Source organism: Perca fluviatilis, chromosome 6 (genome assembly GCF_010015445.1).
Source record: "Perca fluviatilis chromosome 6, GENO_Pfluv_1.0, whole genome shotgun sequence".
Lineage (NCBI taxonomy): Eukaryota > Metazoa > Chordata > Actinopteri > Perciformes > Percidae > Perca > Perca fluviatilis.
The window spans coordinates 9,989,753-10,013,395 of record NC_053117.1 but is presented as its reverse complement, the minus strand read 5'-3'; the positions used below and the strand labels follow the sequence as shown (position 1 = coordinate 10,013,395).

The following is a 23,643-nucleotide window of genomic DNA, read 5'->3' as shown; positions in this document are numbered from 1 at the left end:
TAATCTTTCATGGAGAAAAACAAAACTCAGATGGAAATAATAAAAAAAAACTCAGATGGTAATAGTAACATCATGATAAACAGCAAAAATATTCACAAAATAGAAAAAAGGTCTTTGGCAACGTATACTGTATCATGTTGTAAGCAGAGACGTGTGTGGCAGTGTTACATAGTTTCTTTGTGTGAGGATAGTGTTTATGTGAAGCTCAGCGTAAGTTCATTCAGGAAGACTTCTATGCTTCTTCATTCTCCTCTTTCTCTCTCTCTCTCTCTCTCTCTCTCTCTCTCTCTCTCTCTCTCTCTCTCTCTCTCTCCCCCCCAACCTAATCGGCTGACTCTGGGCGTTCACTCTCTCTTTCAGTTTAACCAACCAGATGTATCCAAGATCTTTGTTTCACTCAAACTTTAAATCTATTCTCCTCTCTGCTGCTGTCAGTTGTCATTCTAAGCTTGCCTTTACCACCCTGTGTCAAGACTCCATCGGGGGGATATTCCTGTCTATCCATGCCCTCTCTACCCCTTATAAATTAAACATGGTGATAGAGTCTAATCGCCAAAGACTCTCACATTTCAACCTATTGTGCACCATGTTAAATTATTATTGTTTTCACCTTTTAATTAAGTCTCTCCTGATGAAAAGTCCTAGTGTCATGTTAGGCTATCTTTTGTTCTCATGTAAAGGATATAGGTAATCATAATTTGGTACTTGATATAATTTGGTGACTATAATGTAGTATTACTTGTAGGGTTCTCTGATTAACTGACTCCTTGTTGTACAGTATGAGCCTCTCTTTTAATGTGTAGTCTACTGTTATTACTTGCTATCCTTTCTTTCACCTTCCCTTAATGAACCATATTAGCTATAAGCCTTATAACTGTTCCTGACATCCTGATTGTTTTACTTTTATAGAGGAATTGGTATTTTGAGTTGGATGTACTGTAGTTTGTTAAGGATTTTGGTGGGTGTGCCTCCAGTTGTAATGCTAAGCTAAGGTAATACAATGTTGAACTATTTCTTTTGTTTGGATTTCACACCAGAGCGGTATTTTTAAATGGAAATGGTGACATTACATGAAATAATGACTCAACATAGACATCTCTAAGCCAAAACCATTTGTTTTTCGCTCGCATGAACACTCTGGGACGCAACCTTTCAAAACTTCTTTTGTCTATATTTTTCAGGAATGGGCCCAGTGCATATGAATGAGGTGCAGTGCACTGGATTTGAGAAGTCCATCACAGAGTGTGTCTTCAACAAGGAGGCTCTTGGTTGCAGCCATGAGGAGGATGCAGCTGTCAGATGCAACGTTCCTTCTATGGGCTTCCAGCAGTCGGTGAGCCTCAGCGTTGTTTGCCTCAGCGTTATTTCAATCAAACATAACAGCAACATATTCTCACTTAAAAACACAATTGTTTAGTTTGTATACGGGATGCTAGATTTGTCTTTTCATGTATTCATAGTCATCAGCTTTTATATCCAGCGCAACAGATTTTTCGAAAATCCTTCCAGATCTTGGCCCTCAGTTCCTTCTCTGACACCAGAGATTCAAATTTGGAAAAGCCTTATCTTCCAACCTGGAGATTCTTGTTTCTGCTTCGGTGATGCCACTACCGACATTTGTTCAGAGACTCATTACCTTTTTTCCAACAAATCCTTCAAACATTACAGCGATATTAATCGTTTATTCCTACCCTCTAATACAACACAGGAGCGTTTCATAAATTAGCGCCCCTAGCGGTGGCCGAAAAAACGACCTTCTAAACCGGCAAGCATAACGGTTGCGGTTTTAAACACGTCGTTAACATTGTGAAACAATCACAGTTTGGTTAGGTTTAGGCACAAACACTAATCAGTTAAGTTTAGAAAAAGATTGTGGTTTGGGTTGAAATCAGACGGTACTTCACTTCCGGTTACACACGTGACGCAGAAGTAGCTCCGTTTGTTCCGTAAAATAAAAAAAAAAACTTGCTGTTTACGTTTGTTTGAGCCATCATAACAACTACGGCCACTAGAGGGCGTGGCCACTATAATCGTAAATATAAGTCTTAATTGCTGCATGAACAAACGACTTATGTAGGCGTTTTTCGGGGGAGGACAGTCTCCTTTTTTTACGCCATTGATATCTTCGGCCAGGTCCGGACCTTGGTGTCCTCAATGCTAGATACGGCCATGCCTGAGTTGCAAAAGCTTCTTACATCAACAGTTCACTAAAGTAATGACTAAAACCTGCATTTTTAAGTAGGCTTGGAGGAAACACAAGGTCCTTCTTCTCCTATACAGCTATCTTGAGCGGGCGAAGTATGTGACTCCTATTTTGTTTTCCTATTTTAAATAATGATATTATACGTACTGCATTAGTATCGATCATCAGTTTCTCATTGCTATTTTTTCTGCATTCTTTACTGCATTTGTTTTGCACATCCTCGTAGTGTTTCAAGTCATAATTTTTTATACTGTACATATCATGCATGATTTACCTTTTTAAATTTTTTTACCAAATCCTTAGAATATGTTGTCATGTATGCTGGGTTTGTTACTTTGCAGTAACTTGTTACTATTACCAAATATCCTGTCAAACATCATTGATGCACGTAGCCTTTAAGTCAGTGCGTCCGTTGTGTTTTTCGTGCCCATAGCTGCGTCTGAGTGGAGGTCGTAACCCCCATGAGGGCCGTGTGGAGGTGCTGGTGGAGAGGAATGGTTCCCTGGTGTGGGGGACGGTGTGCAGCGAAAGCTGGGGAACCATGGAGGCCATGGTGGTCTGCAGACAGCTGGGCCTGGGCTTCGCCAGCAACGCTTTCCAGGTACGAGACACAGCAGCCAGGAGGTGGGAATCAGCCTGGGTTTGGGTTTGTTGTAAAAGTAACAGGATTTTTCTTCCTTCAGTTCAAATGTTACAACCTTTAAAGTAAATATCTGAAATGTTTAAGAAGAAAACTAACACATATTATTAAACGTATTAAAACACGTATTAAAATCATACCTGCAAACTCAGAAGGGCTGAAAAAGGTGACAAATCTCTTCCGTGTTTTTCAGACAATGGCAGCTACAGTCTGGTGTTACAATCCTCTACAGTGAAATACAGACACACTTTTACACCGTTTAGCTGTCAGCATTTTAACCGTGTTTACTCCAGCTGCTAGCTAACGGTAGGCTAACGTTACCTGCTGCCGAGTGTAATGTTAACTAGCGTCCCGTGTGGCGATGTTTCAGTTCCCTCAAACGTCCGTTTTCGGAGCATCAGAGAGAAGCGCAGGCATTTAAGTGACACCTAAATATGGCACCGAAATCCACGTTGCTATTCGGTCCGGTAGATAACGGTCGTTAAGGTGCTGTATTAGCAGCGGGTCTGTGCCGGTGCGATGGATCGCGTACAAACCAATAAGGTGTCGGAATGGTATGTGTTTATACTTCTCATCCAACCACAATCAAATTCACTCTCTCCGGATGGCGCCATTTATCTGGATAGGTTTTTTTTTGTGTGTGTGTTATTTTGAACGATGACAAACCGGAATGAAAACAAGCCGAACTGAAATAGGAGTAACGATGCTATTTTTTAAATGTAAGAAGTAGAAAGTACAGATAATTGCATGAAAATGTAAGGAGTAGAAGTAAAAAGTCTGCTGTAAAATAATTACTCCAGTAAAGTATAGATACCCAAAATGTATACTTAAGTAAGGTAACAAAGTATTTGTACTTCGTTACTTGAGACCTCTGTGTGCAAGGTGCATTTAGTGCAGTTGTGATGTCTATGGGTCTTATCTAACACTCAGTGGTGAAGTGTAGAAAAGTTGAATTGCCTGTGGTAGGAATGATTTCCTGTAGCGGTCCGTGCGACATCTAAACTGTCGGAGCCTCTTGGAGAAGGTGCTCCTTTGTTGGACCAGTGGGGGGTGGAGAGGGTGGTCGGGGTTATCCATGATAGATAACAATTTGTTCAGTGACCTTCTCTCCACCACAGCTTCAAAAGTGTCCTATTTGCAGCCAGTAACGGAGCCAGCCTTCCTAATCAGTTTGTTCAGTCTGTTTGTGTGTTTAATGTTCTTCCAGTCTAACTAATCAAACCTGGACATTACAAATCTGAACACAGGATCTTCCGCAGGAAGTCCCAGTTTAACCCTGATTTGTCATTGTGCTTCACATTTCAAATTATTTTCTTGCTACATACAGACATCCAAAGTCTTGATAAATGTATTACTGTGTGAACGCCATTTCTCACTAATAACCGATTAACCGACACTATGTAATGTGTTAATGAAAGGGAACATAGTTCGGAGACAGTTGTTTGAGTTTAATTAGTTGTACTGAGTTGTTGTTTTTACAAATACAATTATAATCTATTGAAACCTAATCGATTTACTTTTGATTCGTTGTTGTAAACTTTATTCTCTATCTGTCTCTATTTTCCCTAAAAAAAATAATCCAATCATTCCTATGAATAAGTAATTTCTAATGAAATGGAAAAGGCCTTAATCATTGTCATTTCTATAGTTACTGGATTTGAAAGATTTCACAGAAGAAGCCTGACAGAATCGTGCCATTATAAAAAAAATATAATTTTCATTAGAAACGAGCTAAAGTCAGGACATAATTCAAATGCAAAAATGCAGTATGCAATTTATTTTTCACAAATTATTTCTCAGTGTTATCATTTTGCCAGTAATGTTCATATAACGGCCTTTGAAAGTGTTTGCAGAGCGATGGAATGAAGAGCAGAGTTTTATGAGTGGAAATTGTATAATGATGGTTTCTGTATGATTATAGGAAGTCAGGTTTACCTTAAGGCAGAAGTGAGAAGCACTGTCTATTGTAATAGGGGTACATTACGGAATTATGTTAGGTTCATTTCCTTTTTCTGGCAGTACCATATATTCCAGTCATAGGTACATGAGTTGCACAGGCCTTATTTGGCAGTTAAAGAAAAGCAATCCCATTATATATGAATACAATATACAGTAATTGCCCATCCATGATTATATAAAAGGATAGGGTGCTCTCTAGTGGTCAATGTAGAGAAGCACCTGTCTTCACAACAATATATGATGTTACTGCGAACATGTCCATTGATATCCTCAAAAAAGGGCTACATGGTTGCTTAGCATCATCAGAGTTGAATATTTAGTGGGAATACAATTATCCAGTTTCTTGAAATCTTTTTTCCATTAGTATTAATTATTTAAAGCAGAATATGGACCTTCTTATACTCTTCAGCAGTGGTGGAATGTAACTAAGTACATTTACTCAAGTACTGGTTCAGAAGATACTTGTACGTTACATGAGTCTTTTCTTTTAATGCCACTTTCTACTAACACTCCACTACATTTCAGATGGAAATATTGTACTTTTTACTCCACTGCATTCATCTGACAGCTTTAGTTACTAGTTACTTTACATATTGAGATTTTTGCACATATTCTAAATTAAATTACCCAGTGTGTGTGTGTGTGTGTGTGTGTGTGTGTGTGTGTGTATATATTTATGTATATATGGCTGAAATGATTAGACCATTAAACACGTCGATCATTTCTGGTTTCTAAAATGTGAGGATTTTTCTGCATTAATTACTTTTACTTCTAATACTTTAAGTACAATTTCCTGATGATACTAACTTACTTTTACTTATGTAATATTTTCAATGTAGGAATTTTACTTGTAACAGAGTATTTTTACAGTGTGGTATTAGTACTTTTACTTAAGTATCTGAATCTCTAAGTATCTGAATACCACCACTGCTCTTCAGTTAGAGCCATACCAGTGAAATTGAATATTTGTGAGGTACTATTTGCGGACAGTGGTGGAAAACAGCGTTTTGAGGCGCTTGTACTTTTTGTACTTGTATTTCCATTTTCTGCTACTTTAAAGGTGCTATATGTAATACTGCTAGCTAGCATTTAAAATATTTACTTACTTACTGCAGTCCAAATTCAAAATACTGGAGAGTCGTCTCCCTCTCTGACCACATACTGTATTTAAGGCTGTTTGATTCCCTGTGGTCTGTATGTGAAGAATCATACAGATGTTTGAAGAGGCTACCATAAACCTAGCTTCGTACTTCTGCTCCACTACATTCAGAGGCATTTTCTTGATTTCTTACTCACTACATGTAAAATAATTTCACAAATAGCCTAGTTACTAGTTACTTTACGGATGTTCACAATTTTCATCTACAAGATGTATAATACCTGGTAATGTCAGCTGTAAACCATGGGTCCTGTTTTCTTAACAGGAGACTTGGTATTGGCCAGGAGAGGTGAGTGCCGACAACGTGGTGATGAGTGGCGTTCGCTGCTCTGGTACTGAGATGTCTCTGTCCCACTGCCTGCACCACGGAGCCCACCTCAGCTGCGCTAAAGGAGGAGGACGCAATGCCGCCGGAGTCTCCTGTTCTGAGAGTAAGATACCCACATTCATGCTTTTGAGAGGTCAGGTTTCTGCCTGCTAAAAGGAAGTTTTTCCTCACTGCTGTCACACCAAATGCATGCTCTTGGAGGGAATTGTTGGGTCTCTGTAAATTCTAGAGTGTGGTCTATTTGTAAAGTGTCCTGAGATATGTTATGATAGTTTAGTAGATTTGACACTATAAATAAAATTGAATTGAATTAAAATGAGTCCACATTTGCTCTTCACATTGAGTTTTAATTCAACAGATTAAATTATTTCTGCTTCTGGAGAAGCTCTGCCTCAGTGAAAAGTTTGCATAACCGAAACACCAATGTCCCTTTCTGAAACACAAGAGGGCTCGTTTACTTTATGTCCCAGAGCTTTTCTGTTTTGTTTTTTTTTTGTAGCAATGACATATGTTTCTAAATATGTGTTGTCTCTGTCTGCTTCTCTGTGGTTTCTCCTTCATCCTCCTGTGCATAGCGGCTCCTGACCTGGTGTTGAACCCTCAGGTGGTGGAGCAGACCACCTACATGGAAGACAGGCCTATGTTCATGCTGCAATGTGCGCACGAGGAGGAATGTCTGTCCTCAACCGCCAACCAGGTGCCAGCCAACTCCTACCGCCGCCTGTTGCGCTTCTCCTCCCAGATCCACAACAACGGCCAGTCTGACTTCCGGCCCAAAGCTGGCAGACACTCCTGGGTGTGGCACGACTGCCACAGGTTAGTGTCACAGAGTACAAGGGTTCTTTTATATGTCCTTGGCTTTCATCACAGATTTCACCATATGATAATTTCACAGTAGCAGTCTTTTTTTTAATTTACTGGACACAAGAGCCAAATCTACAGAAGAGGTTTAGGGCCAATGTGAAAAATGTATTTGAGTTCTCCGAGTTTAAAGTCAGAATTCTGACTTTAATCCACAATTCTGACATTAAACTCAGAACTTAACAACATTTTTCCTAACCCTAACAACTAACCCCGTGCAAACCATGTCTTTGCTAATGGCGGTGAAATTGTTCCAAATATTCTTCACTTTGCTTTAGGAAAAGTTCAACATTTTGGGAAATATGGTTATGGAAATAGGTGTGTTTTGCTTTCTGCCTGAGAGTTGGATGATAAATCTGTGTGTGTGTGTGTGTGTGTGTGTGTGTGTGTGTTAAGGTGCTGACACACCAACCCGATTATCAGCCGTCGGACAGTCTGGTGAGGTCGGTGACCCAAGTCTGTTCGTTGTGTTCCATGCCGTCGTCAGTCGCAGGAGCTGTCGGCGTTCATTTGGGCCGATATGACATGTTGAATCGGCCAGTGGGCAGTCGGACTCAATGACCAATTACCGGAAATGACATGACGAACGCCTCTCAAAATTTTACGTAAATCTTTTAAACTGACGTTGATCTGAAATGAAGACAGATTCAGTAACTGCATGGCCTATTTCTCGCTCAAAATGTTTTCAGAAACAAGTTTCGGTGAACTATTTGCGTAAAATACAAGATTGTATTCCGAACGAGCCGCCATTATGGTCTGGCTTTGAAATTCGGGAGAAGCCAGACCCACGTGACGCATTCATTCAATCAGCTGCCGGTTTTAATTTTTTGGGTGACAATACAGATTAGTGCCGCATGCTGTTATGGAGACGTATGACGTCTCACGCACGTGCAGAACGTACGCTCAAGTCGGCGTCGCTTCGGTGTGTTCCGAGGCACTTTTTTGACCAACTCTCATCAATGCATTCATTGCATCCAGAATCGACTACTGCAATAGCATTCTCTATGGTTCATCTGCAAAAGCCCTAAATAAACTTTGATACATCCAAAACTCTTCTGACAGCTTCCTTACCCACACCAGCTCCCGAATCTCCACTGGCTCCCTGTTTTCCAACGCATCCAGTTTAAAGTCCTCCTCCTCATCCACAAAGCCCTACATGAGCAGACTCCTTCCTACCTCACATACCTGCTCCACCTAACCTCCGCTCCTCCGACAGAATCCTCCTCTCCACATCACTTAGGACCAAGCACCGAACCTGGGGTCACCATCGCAGCCCCCTCCCTCTGGAACTACCCATACACATCCATGACTGTACTGACCTGGACACATTCAAAGATCACTTATCAAAACATCCTTCCCACTCTAATAATATTACATTTCAACTGCTGTTATTTGCTGGTTGATTGTTTCACTTGCTTTTAATGTGCTTAATGTACTGGTTTTATTGTAAAGTGCCTTTGAGTTCTTTTTTAAAAAAGTGCTTTTTAAATGTATTATTGTAATAATAATAATTATTATTATAATAATTATTATTATTATTATTATTAGTAGTAGTAGTAGTAGTGATGGTGGTGGTGGTAGTAGTAGTAGTAGTAGTAGTAGTAGTAGTAGTATTAACTAGCCAGGCTAGCCATTTCTCCTTGCTTTCACGCATAAAGCTAGCTTTTTTTTTTTAGCTTTTAAGCTAAGCTAATCACTTCCTGGCTACAGCTCTGTAACACACAGACATTGAATGATCTTCTTACATAACTTGCAGAAAGAAATGTGTATATTTCCCAGAATGTTGAGGGGTTTCCTTATTTAATAAACTGCTCGACCAGCTCAAAGAAATCCAGGATGGCAGGTGGAAAGTTGTAATGTCCCGCGATGACGTCTGTGCTGTTTCAAATCTTTTTTAACCCTCACAAGAAAATTTGAGTGATAGGAAAATGTTAAGATATTTAAGGACACAATAGTGCGACCTTTTTTTTACAGAACAACGTGCCTACTGAAATGCATGTGACATTTATCATACAATATAATTTGTGGAAGCAGTTGTAACCAGTTTATATTCCAGGAACATAAATCGCAAGTTAATTATAAATTTACAAGCAATTCTTTTGTAAACCTCATATTAGAATAGGACATTTGAATGATTCAGAAATAACATCTCAAATTAGACCTAATTGAAAGAAATACAGATGACTCTGCCCCAATCATGTTTCTGGAGCAGTTTTACCCTTCCATATGTTGTTCTGCCCTGTAATTGCCCCTGTGCTGTAAAATTAAGCTACTATACAAAAAGTCCCACATTTGTGTGGTTCCTGTGTTGGCTGGAGGAACAGTTCAATGTTGGCAGCTTCCCACAGCTACCAGCTTTCCACATGTCAAACCTTTGGCACTTTGGAGTGGCAGAACTTGACGGATCTTATCAGGCCAAAATCGAACCATTTACAAGAAATGTTTTACAATGCAGATGCCAATTTGCAATTTTCTTTTTTGAATATGTCTTTTTTTCTTGGTGCTCTTTCGTCAGCAGGCTAGAGCTACAATAGACAACAAAAAGTGCCATTCTTGTACTTGACATTTTGAACCTGACTTTTAAAAATACATTTCTGTCTGTGTGTGTAGGCATTATCACAGCATGGAGGTGTTTACCCTATATGACCTGTTCTCCCTCAATGGAACCAAAGTGGCAGAAGGACACAAAGCAAGTTTTTGCCTGGAGGACTCAGAGTGTGATGAAGGTGAGCACCAAAAAAGTATTCCTACTTTGATTTCACGATGTGAATAAACTTTGACTTTTCAAAAAGGTGGCAGAAACAATCCTTTTTCACATAGCCAATAATGTGTTTTTAAAGCTGCAACAATCAATATTTTTTGTTTTACAGTGGATATGACTGTAATGTAAAAGGGGTCACTTGTCGCACAGAGAATTGTCGCACAGAGAATTACTGTCTGCAGTTCCCCTCAGATCTAGAGATGTTTGGCTATTTTGGTTTTATGACTTTACTGTTTTGGTTCACTCTACACTGCTCTCCTCAACCTCGTTTCTAGCGAAGAGGCAGCTGTTTTTCGGCAGTTCTGATAAACCCACTGTACACACTGTACCTGCCCAGCACCAAACCGCAGACAGACAGACGCTAAATGCTCCACTTTGTTTACCTACCTCTAAAGGTAAATTGGAGCATTTGGTAGCTTAAGAGCCAGGTATTTCTTTTCAGATATTGGTGGAGAACAAAACTGAGCTAGTCTCTGTCATTGCTAGACCTATCTCCACAGCGCTGCGGACTAAGGTCTGGCTACATTACACATTCCAGGATAGGAGAAATAACACTCTGGGTTGTTTGCATTTCTTTAAACCAATTGCAATCGTCTTGGGCGGCGCTAAGCTCCGGACCAAGTAACAGCTCCTCTGCAAAATGGTCTCAGGAAGGAACTTCAATTCAACTAAAACGTTGAATATTTGCACGCCGCAAAAGAAAATTAAGTAAACTGTTCACAATACAGTAACGTGAGCTAGCAATCCCACCAATCGGTCCCAAAACGTCCCAGTTGGATAGTAAATGCCGTAAACAAATCCTTTGTAAATCTTTAAATCATTCCCTGAAAGAACCAAACAGGTTTGCCATGTTGCACGATCCAATTATCCTGGAAATGTACTTCCGTTGATCCAGAGTAAAACAGAGCTGAAAGGAGAGTGAATATTGGACTTACACTCATCATAGGGCTGGACGATTAATCGAAAATGTATCGATATCAAAATTCTGAATTTATTCCTTTTGATAGGCCTACTTTCTCCTTTAAAACATTCTACCGCCATGTCCATCATCTGGAAACATTTTGGCTTCAGAAAAGATGATTTAGAACAACGTGATTAATTATTGTTCATTTATCGTTAACGAGGTAAAATGTGCAATTAATCGTGATTTAGATTTTAGGTCATATCGTGCAAACCTAACTCATCAGTTATTCTGAAACACAGTAACAAATAAATGCTAATGCTGCTCTGTGTCTTCAGGGTGTGTAAATGAGCAACTGTTCGCTAACATTGTCATGATAACATCTTCATTAGATGATAATGGGCCCTATTTTAACGATCTGAAACGCAAGTATGAAACGCCAAACGCAAGTAGCTTTGTGGGCGGATCTCGGGCGCTGTTGCTATTATACCGGCGGGATAAATGACTCTTGCGCCCGACGCAAATCTAAAATGGGTTGGTCTGAAGTAGCTAGGTGTGGTTTGGGCGTAACGTGAAAATAACCAATCAGAGCGGGAGCTGTCCGGGATGTGGCAAAGTAATAAATGCCCGTCTTGGCCAGGTGGCGATGTTGCTGCGGCCTCTCGGGCGCATCTCCTCAAGTCTGGAGAGGATTCTGCAGCCATGGAACGTGGGCCTCCAAATGCACCACCTGCTCCTGTTGTGCCCCTTCCTCCTCCCCCCACTCCATCTCCGTCCACCCGGTCCACCAGGAGCGCATCGCGCATTACTCCCGGACCAGATTCCGCCGGACTGTCCAATCCCACCGTAGTTCAACATCACGTCTCCTTAAGTCCTCTAATATTTCCTCATTTATGTCATCAACACATCCATGATTCATGGAAATGTGTAAAACACAACAAGCCACAAAGAATGCTGCAACTTTTTGAGGATTGTACTGTAAAATGCCTCCTGATCTATCCAAACACATGAAGCGCATTTTCAGTAATATTTTTCTTTGTAATTATGTATGGTTTTCAAAAATGGGAACTGCTGTAGATGAGAGAAGTGTATGCACGTTGTGCACACGCTACATTATGGCCAAGCATGCGCCCCTAAAATAGCATCTGAATAACGCCCTACTGACTTTAGACTAGCGCCACTGACTTTAGACCAGGTTTTTCCTGGTCAGTGGCGGAATTGTTTTCTGAAACTGCAAAATAGGACCACATAACGTTTGCGCCGGAACACGCCTCCTCTTTTCGCTGAACCGCCCCCTGGAGCGCAAATAAATTCCCTAATTTACCGACGTGCGTCTGTGGAGGGAAAAGTCTGCTGTGCGTCGGGTGCAAAATAGGAATGATACATGCGTCGGTGTACAAAGGCAATTGCGCTGAGTGCAAGATAGGGCCCAATATGTCAATGTTGTGTTTACAGCTTGTTCCACTGCCCCCAAGTGGCCAAAAAAAATATAATTAATGCAGCTATAACATTTTATAAATGCTTATCAGAGGGTTTATTTGCCAGCATTTTTTAATTTTGAAATGTCTTATTGCAGGTATTGAAAAGAGATATGAATGTGCTAACTTTGGAGATCAAGGCATCACTGTGGGCTGCTGGGATACCTACAGGCATGACATTGACTGCCAGTGGGTCGATATAACTGATATCAAACCTGGAGATTACATTTTCCAGGTAATGTTTCCCATGTGCTGTCCTTATTTTTTCTCTAAATAAAGAGTGAAATGCAGACATTAGTGCTGGCCTCTCACAGCAATCCCTGACTTGTACATGTTCTCCCTCTCACAGATAGTAATTAATCCAAACTATGAGGTACCTGAGTCAGACTACACCAATAATATCATGAAATGCAGATGTCGATATGATGGCCATCGTGTGTGGATGTACAGCTGCCATAATGGTAAGACCTCACAATTATTTGGAGGAATATCTGTAACGTCTACTGTCCTTTTTAATGTTTTCAAATTATATAAAGGATTATTAATTTGTTTTTGTTTTTTTTGTTGTTGTTTTTTAAACCTGGACCCTATTTTCCTGTTTTTGTGTCTGAGTGCCTGACGGGAACAACAATCTTGGACATCGGTCCAGTATTAAAGGTGCTCTAAGCGATGTCGCACGTTTTTTAGGCTACAACATTTTTTTGTCACATACAGCAAACATCTCCTAACTATCCGCTAACAGCCTGTTCCCTGAACACACTGTAAAAAAATGTGTCTCTGTAGACAGCCCAGGCTCCACAAACGGCAACAAAAACAAACTGTGCCAACCTGCACTACGAAACATAATATCGGAAGGATTTAGGGGTGGGGGTTGGGGAGTTAGAACACGGACGGGATGACTAGGAGGGAGGGGCAAGCTAGCCTTGTTTTTTTTGACAATACTTGGAACGTCAACAAGAAGTGACATCACCCAACATCGCTTAGAGCACCTTTAAGCAAGATGGCTGCAGTCGGCAGTCAGCGAAACAAGCTACAATGTAAGTTATTGGGAAATTGCGCACCTTAGTTTTACGTCCACAAGGTGCTTGTTTTTCCACTGACATGCTCAAATTATTGTTCCAAGTGTCTGACAACACTATGGAAAGGATTCCTTCAAAGGTCCACCTTTCTTTTAAAGAGTAAGATCCTTTTTTTAACATAAAAAACATCTTCAAAATTGCTATCGCTATATCAAAATTTTATCGTCATAAAATGCACTTCATTCAAAGCCGACAGACACAAACAAAACTATGAATAGCCATCTTGGTTTGTCTTTCCACTTTTCCAATAATCACTACACAAAATTTAACGGTTTACAAGTAAAAATAGGTATTATAACAAGTATTGTTTATTTAAATGAAGTCTGGTGGGCTTAATGATAGCGATCTCAGAGCGGTTTCTGGTTAAACAAAGAGGATTGTACTCTTTAAAAAGGTCTATCTCTGTAGGGATCCTTTCCATAATGCTGTCAGACAATAACAATACGAGCCTGTCAGTGGCAAAAACAGCACTTTTAGTGAATGAAATTGACGATGTACATTTGCCCAATAGGATTACATTGGAGCGTGGCTCGCGGCTGCCGGCTCTCGCTCAATACTGGACCTCTCTGAGATCCGTCATGTATTGTCATTGACTATTTATTTTACTAAGTCATTTGTAATTATATAGTTCGACAAAAAATGTATTTAACTAAAGGTCCATACAATAGCTTTTTCTGAAGCTTTCGGCCCCATGTCATGGTCTTCAACTGTAGATCGGAGTTTGCTCAGTTCTCTCTGGAGTCAGTACAGTTGTCATCACATGACCTGTATGAAACTTTTGGTCATATGAGAACAGGTAACCATATGGGACAGAGATCGTAAAACCCTGTCTTAGTGTGACTCCATGCTCTGATGAAGACCATGAGATGGGGCCGAAAGCTTCAGAAAAAGCAGTTCAGAGCTATTGAAAAAGCTTCTAAGTAGACCTTCAGAAAAGGACTATTTTATCAGTACTTTATCATTGTATCATTATCACACTGTTACATTAATTGATAAGTCTAGTCTGAGCAGGGCAGAAATCCTCTACATTTATCACTGGAGGTGATTGAAACTGTTGGTATCAGGTGTGAAACAAGTGTGGAGGTGGTAACTCTCTGTCTCTGATAGGTGGCTCATTAAGCACTGAAACTGAACAGACGTTCCCAGGCCTTCTCAACAACCAGGTGACCCACAGGTAAAGACAAAACAGAGGAGAGGAGTCGACTGGCCGACCCCCCCCCCGCCACCCTTCACCTTGACACCATCTGAAGCCCACCAACCACTACACATCTCCCTCTGTGGTGGATTCCGCTTGCCAGCCCTGGCCTGGTACAAAGCAGCTTTTTATGTTCGACCCCACACCCTCCTTTCCCACCCAGCTGAAATAATATATTATCCTCCCTTACTGTCCAAAAAGTGGCAGCTACAGCCTTACCAACACTTCCAACCTCGCTGGTTAAGATCAAGAGAATGGCGAAGCTCTCCTTCTGCCCTGTGACTTTTGTTTTTGTTTTTGAACAAGTGATGAAATATACGTGCCAGGAAGTGGCACAAGGTACAGCATTGGGCAATGTCATCAAGAATGTGCCTTCTTTTAAAGTGCAGCACTTTAACAAAAACCTGCTGCAACACTTTTTGTTCAAAGCTCATCCTGGAGAGGTTGGATGTCAGTGTCAGGTCGCCTGAGGATTGAGAGGAATCATCGAAAACAGCTGTGGTTTGTCTTTGGAAATAAATGCAGTATTATATCACTTTTTGGGAGTTTTATAAAGGGCCTTTTACACATTAAAGTCCACTTACTGTACACTGAGTTTGTTGCACAGGCCAACTGAGCATTTATTTTGCATGTCTGTTATTTAAGATGAAGTTTCACATCTTCATTGAGGAGTTTATGCAAATAAAACTGTGGCACAAGCAAGTCCTCAAAAAGCAAACCGCCCATTCATCACAAATTACAAGTGCTAATTGCCCGATTCAACCGTAAAACTAATCCACCAAGGCTGAAATATTACATGCTGATCCTCAAAGTGCCCCAAAGCTTTCTTTTATGTAACCGGGGCATATATTCTCTGAAATTGCTCTGTAAAACTACTTGGACACGTGGCCGGGTTAGCTCAGTTGGTAGAGCAGGCGCACATATATAGAGGTTTACTCCTCGACGCAGCGGCCGCGGGTTCGACTCCGACCTGCGGCCCTTTGCTGCATGTCACTCCCCCACCTCTCTCCCGTTTCATGTCTTCATCTGTCCTGTGAAAATAAAGGCCTAAAAATGCCCCAAACAAAAAATCTAAAAAAAAAAAAAAAACTACTTGGACACTATACATGCATACAATCTGAATTAGGTGAGTTTCGATACAATCCTTTGAGGACATTGGTGTCGCAAAGTGCATGGGAAGCAATTTGAGTTAGTCCAGAAATTATTGAAAAAATGATTTGAGAAAGATTTAGCTCACAGATGTACCTATAATTTACATTACAGTATGCATTGTCATTGTTTGACCAGCACTGTTAGATAGCTTTCCAGTTATTTTGCACACTGATTTAAAATTGGGTTATGTCTTCTGTTTGGTAAATGAGGCCATTTCGAACTGACTGAGACCAATTTCAGTTCCAAGACATTGTCTCATGCTTTCCTTTTTATGATATGTAGCAATATTTTGCTTTTGAAGCTAATATGGGACCTCACATTTCTTTTTTTCTCATTGTTCAGTGTCTTTATGCTGAACAAGTAGGAATCTCTCACATTCATTACACCTACCATCTTTAAAGAGCAATTTAAGACCACCTACAAATCTTGAACATTAAAGAGAAAATAGAGATAATCTGCGGAAGCTATGACTGGCTAGCACTTCAGCGGTTAGCTCCCCAGGCAGCTACCAACTAGCCCTAAGACTATAGTCACTACGTCACTAAACTTCTAGAAAATTTCACGAAGACGCACTAATCGATTTTGCTGTACCACTTTCTGGTATGACCAGGCCTTAAAGCATTAACACCACTGTTCTATCACAGGCTAACAGCCAGTAGTTGTATGCTAGCACAACTAGCCTCAACTTCAGCTTGCCTGTATCAACGTCTAGGAAAGCTGTTCAAAGTGTGGCTCTACATTACTTTGGCACAATTCGGAAATGTGTGATTGAAAATCTTTTAGATAGCACAAATGTCCGCTTTCTAAACTCCCAGGAACTCCTCTCCCCACTCGCGTTCCACACTATACATCCGTGGTTACAAATTGTGTGTGTGTGTGTGTGTGTGTGTGTCACCTTGCGGGATTTCAGAATGAGACTTCACCATCTTCCCATAATGTAGTCAGACACTTAATACCAATCTGAGCCTGTCGGTGGCAAAAACAACAATTTTTAGTGGACGTACATTTACGGTGGTTTCATTGCAGCCCACTTTGCGGCGGCCAGTTACAGCATTCTTGCTCAATACTGGACCACTTTCAAAGATTTTTGTTGTTAGACACAAAGTCATGGGTCACTGTTGAAAAATACCGAAATTCCACTTTAATACACTTCAGTCTATATGTTACTTAAGTGTGTCTTAAGTCTCAGACAGTGGCACTCTACAGGAGGATCATAGGACTGTTCTACAATAACATGCTTTCAAATAAAGGAAGGTTTCAGCGATTACCTCACTGCCTTATATGTTGCTTTAACAAGGAAACAAAAGAGCACAGATATCTTCTCAGAGAAGGCTCATGAATAACATTTCCCCAATGTTAGAGTTGCAGATATTAATTACTTACTGTTATTGAAGTTAGTTGTTATTAAGTTTTATTCCTTTACAAAAAAATACGTTACGTACAATATTATGTGTGAATCCTATTTTATTGTAGTATGTTTTATAATGGTGCTATCAAACTGGTCCTCTGTTTTCTGAGGGTACAGTACATGTTGAACAGCTACATTATGTATACTAACAGTATACTTGAACTGAGTGTAAGGAACAATTTGCTTTGTGTGTTAAACTATAATAAATGTCTGAGTTAAGGAGCAACCAAATATTTGCTGTACAGTGTATATTCATTATTTTTCTTTTTTTGTGTGCATGTACTGTATGCATTTTTCAACATCATATGTTAACATCTTTCCCTGACAGAGGATAATCTCAAATGCACAGTGACTTTTGCTCACCACACTGCCATCATCAAAGTAAAAGATTTCCCTTCTTGTTGTAGTCGATATCCCAAGAAACAGCTTTTTCTTTTTTCATCTGTGGCAGCATTTACACTGCCACATGTGTGATTTTTAACCCACAAACATTCTGCTCCAAAAGTACCTTTCAGACTCCATACCCTGTAAAAATTGGAAAAATGGGCATGAATGTTTGTTAACTAACTGGAGTCTGCAATTCTGGAGGATGATTGTTGATATTTAAACTCAACAATCAGACTCCTTCCATCTGTGCTCCTTCAGAATGTTAGCATGTGCCAGATTTACCACCCTTCACACTCACACTGCCTTTCTCTTTATACATCCATGGCCTTTCCCCTGGGCTGTGCACAATCACGAACGGAATAGTGTTTGGTCTGAGCCACTTTGTTTGTTTTCCATTTACAGAGTCCGGGCTGTTGTGAAAACCGTATTGTCTTCGGCGCACACACAGTATGGGCAGCGGGCGGATTGTGAGGAGATATTCGCTGAATTTGACACAAAGTGTGTTGGTATAGAATCACAGAAATCACCTTTAAGAAAAACAAGTAGTGAACAGTTAATCACACAAACAACATGGCATTTCATACACATCATATTATATACATCATTTGCTCCTTGCATGTACCATTTGACAGTGCTGGAATGTAACTAAGTACATTTACTCGAGTACAATACCCTGTTTAAGTACAATCTTGTAATTGAGTTTATACTTTTTGTGCTACTTTATGTTTACTACATTTCGAGGCAAATATTGTTCCTTTTACACTACATATGTGACAGCATTAGTTAGTAATCATGATATATTATATATATTATATATATATAACAATTTATGTAAAAATACTTAACAGATTTAGCTAAATTACCAATGATATATACATCATTTATGGTTCATATTTGCCATTTACCCCTGTGAGATCACATTTATGATCATATGATCACTTTCGTTTTTGGGAGAAAACAAGGAAATTCAATTATAAAAAAGGTAAAAAAATTGAAACAAGATTTTTGATCATTATTGGTACTTATTTCTTAGAACTTAATCAACATCTTTGTAACTTTGTGTGGGAATAGTAGGTGCAGAAAGACAACATTCCCTCACACAGACACCTACACTCAGACACACACACACACACACACACACACACACACACACACACACACACACACACACACAGCAGGCAGTTAGGAGGAGGACACAGTTAAGTTTCATAGCCTCTACAATTATTACACTCGGGTCCAGTAGACACACACCTCATAGTTATGTGTACTGTGAGTTGTACTGTGTGCAGTCATTGAAAATAAGTTATTTATATAGTTATAATAAATAGCATAATGTTTCTTTTAGCAAACATTGAAAACGGGTCCCACAGACCCGAACTCCATACAAGGGTTAAATACCATGGGAATTTACACACGATCACACGCATGGTCAAAAGGTTGCGGAAAACTGGGCACATTTTTACGCATGGAAATTATTTATAAATCCCGACTTTTGCGAGGAATGTTGCGATGGCAAATTTCACCCTGATTCAGCAACTTTTTCTTGCGTAACAGGTTTTATAAATGAGGCCCCAGGACTATTACTTGTAACTTATTAGAGCTTTAAGTAAAGGATCTGAATACTTCTTCCACCACTGGTGGGGGGTGTTTACATTCTACAAATAAAAGCATACACATGGTGGGTATTTTACAGGCAGATTCAAGTATTTTTAGACTAAACCTATTTAACTTGGACTACCTTTCCTGGCAGTGTGGAAAAGGCTTTGAAATTGCATATTGGGAAATCACATTTAGTAGAATTATAAGTAATTTTCTTGAGAAATTGGGGCTTTTAGCAACCTAGGGGGAGTTTACATTCTACAATTAAGAACATACACATAATGGGCATTGATACGGTGATTTCAGTATTTTTATACTTCATTATTTACTGTAAATGTAACTATTTTCAGGCCAACAAAAAAGTGAATCAATAAATATTTTAATAATTTAGTAATTCAGTGTGGACTGGAGAAGGTTTTGAAAAAGGATTTTGACATTAAAGTTGGAAAATGTAGTGGAGTACAAGGTAAATAAGCCTTCTCCCTATTCTCCTGCTTCCCATTATCAGCTGATTAGGGGTGTTTACTCTTTTAGATAAACTGATCAGATTTAGCCACAACCTCTCAACAATCCCATACTTGCTGTCAATATTTAAATGTTCTCCTCTCTGTTGCCTCCAGTTCATCATTTCCAGCGCCCGGGTCTGAGCTCACCAGTGCTCACTCCTCTTCTCATTAAGCCAGATCTCAGCATCCCCTTCATTCATCACCATCACCACCCAACGCATTCTCATGATATCGATACGAAAATGTATGCACACCAAAACTTATGATATACCACAAAATTAGGAGACCGCCGGCTGGTCACGTGACAGCGCCTGGCTACGAGCTCCATGACGCAGAGCTGCAGTTGCTAGTTGCTTAAGCCGCTGCAGAGCTTCATGACGCTGGGCTACAGACCGCCGTTGTATCAGCGGTAGTTGGTGGTTCAGTTACCCCGAAAATAGGTGACTTTGAGCCGGGTACAAAGCTCTGCGAGCTGCCTTTCGTTTCGGCGGACATTACGGTTAAATTTAGTCCACAAAATATGACTGTTTTACCGCAATGGAAGTTAAGATTAGGAAAAAGATCGTGGTTTGGATTAAAACACTCCTAATTGAATGCGCATTTCCTGGGTGAAAGACTTTCTTTTTTTCCCGGGATGCAAACTCCGCCATCTGGCTTGAAAGTCCTGTATGTTTACGCCCTCCCATCCTACCCGACCTCTTCAACACAACACAAATACAAAAGCCACAACAAAAATACAAAATCCACATCACAAATACAAAAGCCACAACACAAATACCAAAAGCTACAACATGAATGCAAATGCTTCAACACAATACAGTAGGTAGGGCTACAACACAAACGCAAAAACGACAACGGAAATGAGCGACAATGGAAGTGACCGTCTTCGCAGCGGTGTCAGCTGAGAAAATGAAGAGCAGTTCCATATCGTTCAAAATCTCTGCGCAAAGTTTATGTACACTTTGTTTTAGTTCATTCAGTCCACTACCTGAATGTTTAAAAAGTGCCAGCTGATGTTACACTATTTTACTTTAACTTAGTCTTTCAAACAGCAAAAAAACATAAAACTCTGCATTTTTAAACTAAACAAAACAAATCACAACTACCTACAGTCATACCCATCATGACCTTAACCACTGTGGTGTTACCAGAGGTGTCAAAAGTATTCACATTCATTACTCAGGTAGAAGTATAGATACTAGGGTTTGAAAAGACTTCTGTAGAAGTTGAAGTATCAACTCAAGCTTTTTACTCAAGTAAAAGTGTAAAAGTATAAAAAGTATAAAAGGAAAAAGTAATGTAAGGGGAAAGAAAATAAGATCAATATGCTTTTTCAAATTAGACAGCGAGTTTTGGAAACAATTAGCTCGTGGTACTTGGGTGCGCAGAGCTTGCAAGCGCATTCAAAAGGAGTTATTTTTGCATCCAACCATTTTGAAAAATTCTTCCAGGTACGGCCAGGGATGTAGAAGGGTTGGCTGGTCTTCCTGGCTACCAACCTCCTCGCCGGTGCTCAGTCGCAACATTTCGCTCGAGTTCTCTTGAGTCTCTGCCACGGACATCTTCGTACTAGTACTTGGCTACATACGTCTGCTATTTCCTTGCTGGAGTGTGACGTGATTTGTGTCATGTGCAGGTGCAATGGATCGCGTACAAACCAATAAGGTGTCGGAATGGTAAATGTTTATACTTCTCATGCAACCACAATCAAATTCACTCTCTCCGGATGGCGCGATTTATCTTGATAGGTTTTTGGTTTTTTTGGGAGTTTTTGAACGATGACAAGCCGGAATGAAAACAAGCCAAACTGAAATAAGAGTGACAAGGCTATTTTGAAAAAATTTAAGGAGAAAGTACAGATAATTGTGTAAAAATGTAAGGAGTAGAAGTAAAAAGTCTGCTGTAAAAATAATTACTCCAGTAAAGTATAGATAGATATAAGTATAATATATATAAGATATAAGTAAGGTAACAAAGTATTTGTACTTTGTTATTTGACACCTCTGGGTGTTACAAGTTATGTGGTCAAATTAGAAAAATTAGAAAAAATAGCTCCCAGGGATTAAAAAAGCTTTAATCCCTGGGAGCTATAGGTTAGCAGAATGGTCCACTCCATTAGCTGCTGTGTAAAAAAAAAAAAATCACAACTCTGTGGGCACAGTTTACAAAGCTGAGGGCACCGTTTCTTAACTTTGCACAGAGATTTGAAACGATTTGGAAACGCTCTTTATTTTCTCAGCTGACTGCTTCGTAGACGGTCACTTCCGTTGCCGCTCATTTCCGTTGTTACTTTTGTATTCGTGTTGTAGCTTTTGCATTTATGTTGTAGCTTTTGCATTTGTGTTGTGGCTTTTGTATTTGTGTTGTGGCTTTTGCATTCGTGTTGTAGCTTTTGCATTCGTGTTGTAGCTTTTGCATTTGTGTTGTGGCTTTTGTATTTGTGTTGTGGCTTTTGCATTCGTGTTGTAGCTTTTGCATTTGTGTTGTAGCTTTTGCATTTGTGTTGTAGCTTTTGCATTCGTGTTGTAGCTTTTATATTTGTGTTGTGGCTTTTGTATTTGTGTTGTGGCTTTTGCATTCGTGTTGTAGCTTTTGCATTCGTGTTGTAACTTTTGTATTTGTGTTGTGGCTTTTGTATTTGTGTTGTGGCTTTTGCATTCGTGTTGTGGCTTTTGCATTTGTGTTGTGGCTTTTGCATTCGTGTTGTAGCTTTTGTATTTGTGTTGTGGCTTTTGTATTTGTGTTGTGGCTTTTGCATTCGTGTTGTGACTTTTGCATTCGTGTTGTAGCTTTAGCATTCGTGTTGTGGCTTTTGTATTTGTGTTGTGGCTTTTGCATTTGTGTTGTAGCTTTTGCATTCGTGTTGTGGCTTTTGTATTTGTGTTGTGGCTTTTGTATTTGTGTTGTGGCTTTTGCATTCGTGTTGTAGCTTTTGCATTTGTGATGTAGCATTTGCATTCGTGTTGTAGCTTTTGTATTCGTGTTGTGGCTTTTATGTTTGTGTTAAACCGTCTCGGCCACCGTAAACTTGTACTGGAGTACAGTAATGTGCTCATTTAATTTCCACCACTGCCAGAGGCCTTTGTCTTACTACTTGATCTTTCTTCTCTATTGATTCCATTTTGTATCAGTTTAAGCAGTTATTTTCTTCAATACTTTACCAGAGCACTAGTGGAAGTACAAGCAGTACAAGTAGTAGTAGGACTGTTGCCCAGATTTTAGAAATACTGAAGTCATAAATCCAAGTAGCCTCTCTACTCCCGGATCATTTTAAAGAGACCTTAAAATCTGTTAAATAGTCTATTAATTTAGGATATTTTTCCACTGTTTGATTAATGCAACTGTTCTATTATATATACTGTATATTTTCTTTAAAAATGCCCATGCATTAAACAGTTTCAGAGTTTCAGAGTTTATCCATGTGAGGGTCTTGTGACTCTAAAAGTAGTATTTCTTTATTATTTTTAGCCTGAAAAGTGCTGAATAAAAAAAAAACCTTACAAACCTACTACGTGTGATCTTAAATTATAAAATGTAAACTGCACTTTAGGTCCCCAAATTCCCAGAAAAAAACAACAGCACAGTCCATGATTTTCTAAAGCACAATCTAACAAAAGACTAAAATGGTGCAGCACTGACCACTAGTGGCTCAAAACAAACATAGCTTCTGTAGAAGAAGTGAGTTACAGTAAACTGCATTTGTGACCCATTCATTTATTCTCAAAAGTCAAAAGCACTTATGTTCAAAAATGTCTGGTCTAAATTAAAGTTGCTGTGCCTTAGAGACATACTATATATGTATAATATGTATGTGTAATTCTGTATAGGTATTTTCACAGTAATCGACATGGGGGTGGGGTTCCTTATTATGAGTGCTTGTGTAAAATGGTTATATGTTAAAAAATAAATGAAAACTTAAATGACAAAAAAACACTTATCTTCTTCACTGTCATGGGGTACTGGAGCCTATCCCAGCATGCATTGCGGGAAAATAGGTTTCACCCTGTTACAGGGCTTTCAGAGAAAT

At 39.6% G+C, this 23,643-nt stretch overlaps 1 protein-coding gene across 2 annotated transcripts in view; it reads left to right on the top strand.

Annotated features, from left to right (window-relative positions):
• Window positions 1-17,355, top strand: part of loxl2b (lysyl oxidase-like 2b) — a 57,257-nt gene extending 39,902 nt beyond the window's left edge. For both annotated transcript variants that reach the window (XM_039803866.1, XM_039803867.1), the window contains 8 exons: window positions 1,182-1,333; window positions 2,637-2,804; window positions 6,227-6,392; window positions 6,865-7,105; window positions 9,761-9,876; window positions 12,389-12,525; window positions 12,640-12,751; window positions 14,477-17,355. In XM_039803866.1, coding sequence (XP_039659800.1) covers window positions 1,182-1,333; window positions 2,637-2,804; window positions 6,227-6,392; window positions 6,865-7,105; window positions 9,761-9,876; window positions 12,389-12,525; window positions 12,640-12,751; window positions 14,477-14,547 — 1,163 coding nt within the window. In that variant the 3' untranslated portion in view covers window positions 14,548-17,355. The remainder of the gene's footprint in view (window positions 1-1,181; window positions 1,334-2,636; window positions 2,805-6,226; window positions 6,393-6,864; window positions 7,106-9,760; window positions 9,877-12,388; window positions 12,526-12,639; window positions 12,752-14,476) is intronic.
• Window positions 17,356-23,643: the final 6,288 nt, after the last annotated feature.